This window comes from Mytilus galloprovincialis, chromosome 5 (genome assembly GCF_965363235.1).
Source record: "Mytilus galloprovincialis chromosome 5, xbMytGall1.hap1.1, whole genome shotgun sequence".
NCBI lineage: Eukaryota > Metazoa > Mollusca > Bivalvia > Mytilida > Mytilidae > Mytilus > Mytilus galloprovincialis.
The window spans coordinates 2,764,321-2,766,168 of record NC_134842.1 but is presented as its reverse complement, the minus strand read 5'-3'; the positions used below and the strand labels follow the sequence as shown (position 1 = coordinate 2,766,168).

The 1,848-nt window shown below is 34.5% G+C and overlaps 1 protein-coding gene across 1 annotated transcript; it reads right to left on the bottom strand.

The window, feature by feature from the left end:
* Positions 1–447: 447 nt before the first annotated feature.
* On the bottom strand, positions 448–1,491 carry LOC143076950 (ras-related protein Rap-1b-like). The gene has a single exon (XM_076252845.1). It carries the CDS (start codon positions 1,489–1,491, stop codon positions 448–450), a length of 1,044 nt encoding a protein of 347 aa, XP_076108960.1.
* Positions 1,492–1,848: the final 357 nt, after the last annotated feature.

Sequence of the window (1,848 nt, the reverse complement as noted above, 5' to 3'; positions counted from 1 at the left end):
GAGCATCACTGAAGAGACATTTATTGTCGAAATGCGCATTTGGTAAAAGAAAATTGGTACCGTTAATTTTATTACTACCACTGGGTCGATGCCTCTGCTGGTGGACTATCAGTCCCCGAGGGTATCACCAGCCCATTAGCCAGTACTTCGGTACTGGCATGAAAATACGGATGTTTTTGTGTTATTAAAATTTGCTGTTACAAAATATTAGAAATTGATATAAATTAAGGAATGTATCTCCCTCATGCAAAGCTCTGATTCTTTTCACGGATTTGGCTATTCTTTTTGGATTATACATGTTATAGCTCTTCATCTTTTATAAAAGTTTTGGATTTCAAATTTGTTTTTGGCCACGAGCATCACTGAAGAGACATGTATTGTCGAAATGCGCATCTGGTACCGTTAATTTTATTACATGAAAAACATATTGCAGTTCCACTAATACCTTTAATTTATTTCTTTGGAAAACTGTTTTCGTATCTGTTTATATATCCATGACACTCCATGAAGTTTTATTTTAAATGTTGAACGTGACTTTGAAGGTTTTGCATCATGGTTGACCTGATGAGCAATTAACGATAAAAGATTGGTCGAAGACAATTTCCCTTGCTCGATTGTGTACTTAGGATCTGTTGGTAAACTGGCACTGCGAGTAAAATGTAGTTTGACAGTTGGAATGCTACCTTTTCTGATGTTTGATACTTGAGTCAGGCCAAAATCACTGCATGCCCGCCTATAATGCTTCTGTTTCTTCTGTTGTGATTGTACTCTGTAAATCTTTAGCTCCATGAAATTTTCAAAAACAGAATCGCGAAACTCTTTGCATGATGGAATGATTTTATCGAGTTTTACATTTTTTCCCGAATTTTTTCTACTTTTTGCTCTTTTTCTGATAATTTCTGCTTCAAATTGTTGCCTACAGAAAGTTGTAGCTCTCATTCTCAGAGGTCCTGTCTGCTGGACCCTCGTATTCCCCATCTGTTCTAGTAAACTGTCAAATATTGTCCTGATACCAATGTTGTCTTTAGTAGAAACTTCTAATAAAAAGCCTGCAAGGTTCTCATTATGTGCCCATGCCATAGCGTCAAATGTTTCTACCTCTCTATTATTTTCTAAATCTAACTTGTTACCAACTACAATACATGGTATACTCCGGATATTGTGTCCTCGAAGAGATTTAATCTGCTCCCATAATCTTTTAACCTCCTCGAATGATTTTGCACAGTTAATTGAATATACAAGAATGAACCCTTGTGCTCTTGTAATATATATTTCTCTCATGGCTGGAAAATAAATACTTCCAGCTGTATCTATGAAGTCGATATGTTTTCTTTCCCCGTCTATGTTGTAAGCTTGTATGTATGTGTCTTCAACAGTTTCATCGTAAATACCTGAATAACTCCCTTCTAAATACCTCTTCATCATCGATGTTTTTCCTATTCCTCCAACTCCAAGGCAAGCCACTTGATATCTCGAGTTACGCTTAGCCATCATAAATGAATCTGAATATGTCAGTGAATGTTCAAACCTTTTTATACAGGAATTATGCAATGACGTATACATTTAACCTTTCTGAATACGTCAAAATATTTATCAACTATCACTTGGGTTATGATATCCTAAAACACACAGAAATGTCACTAGCTCGATGTCTATCATTAAAAGGATAAAATTAAAATAGGAAAGTTATGACAACCACATTGTCAAATAAAGAGTACAAACATTTTGACCAATGTTAATTTGGCTGTTTAAGATTATTACATTATTGACAAAATATTTACTTCAATATGTTGACAAAAAACAAAAATGTTTTAGTAATTTGACCAAATGATTTACAGGAATGATTTT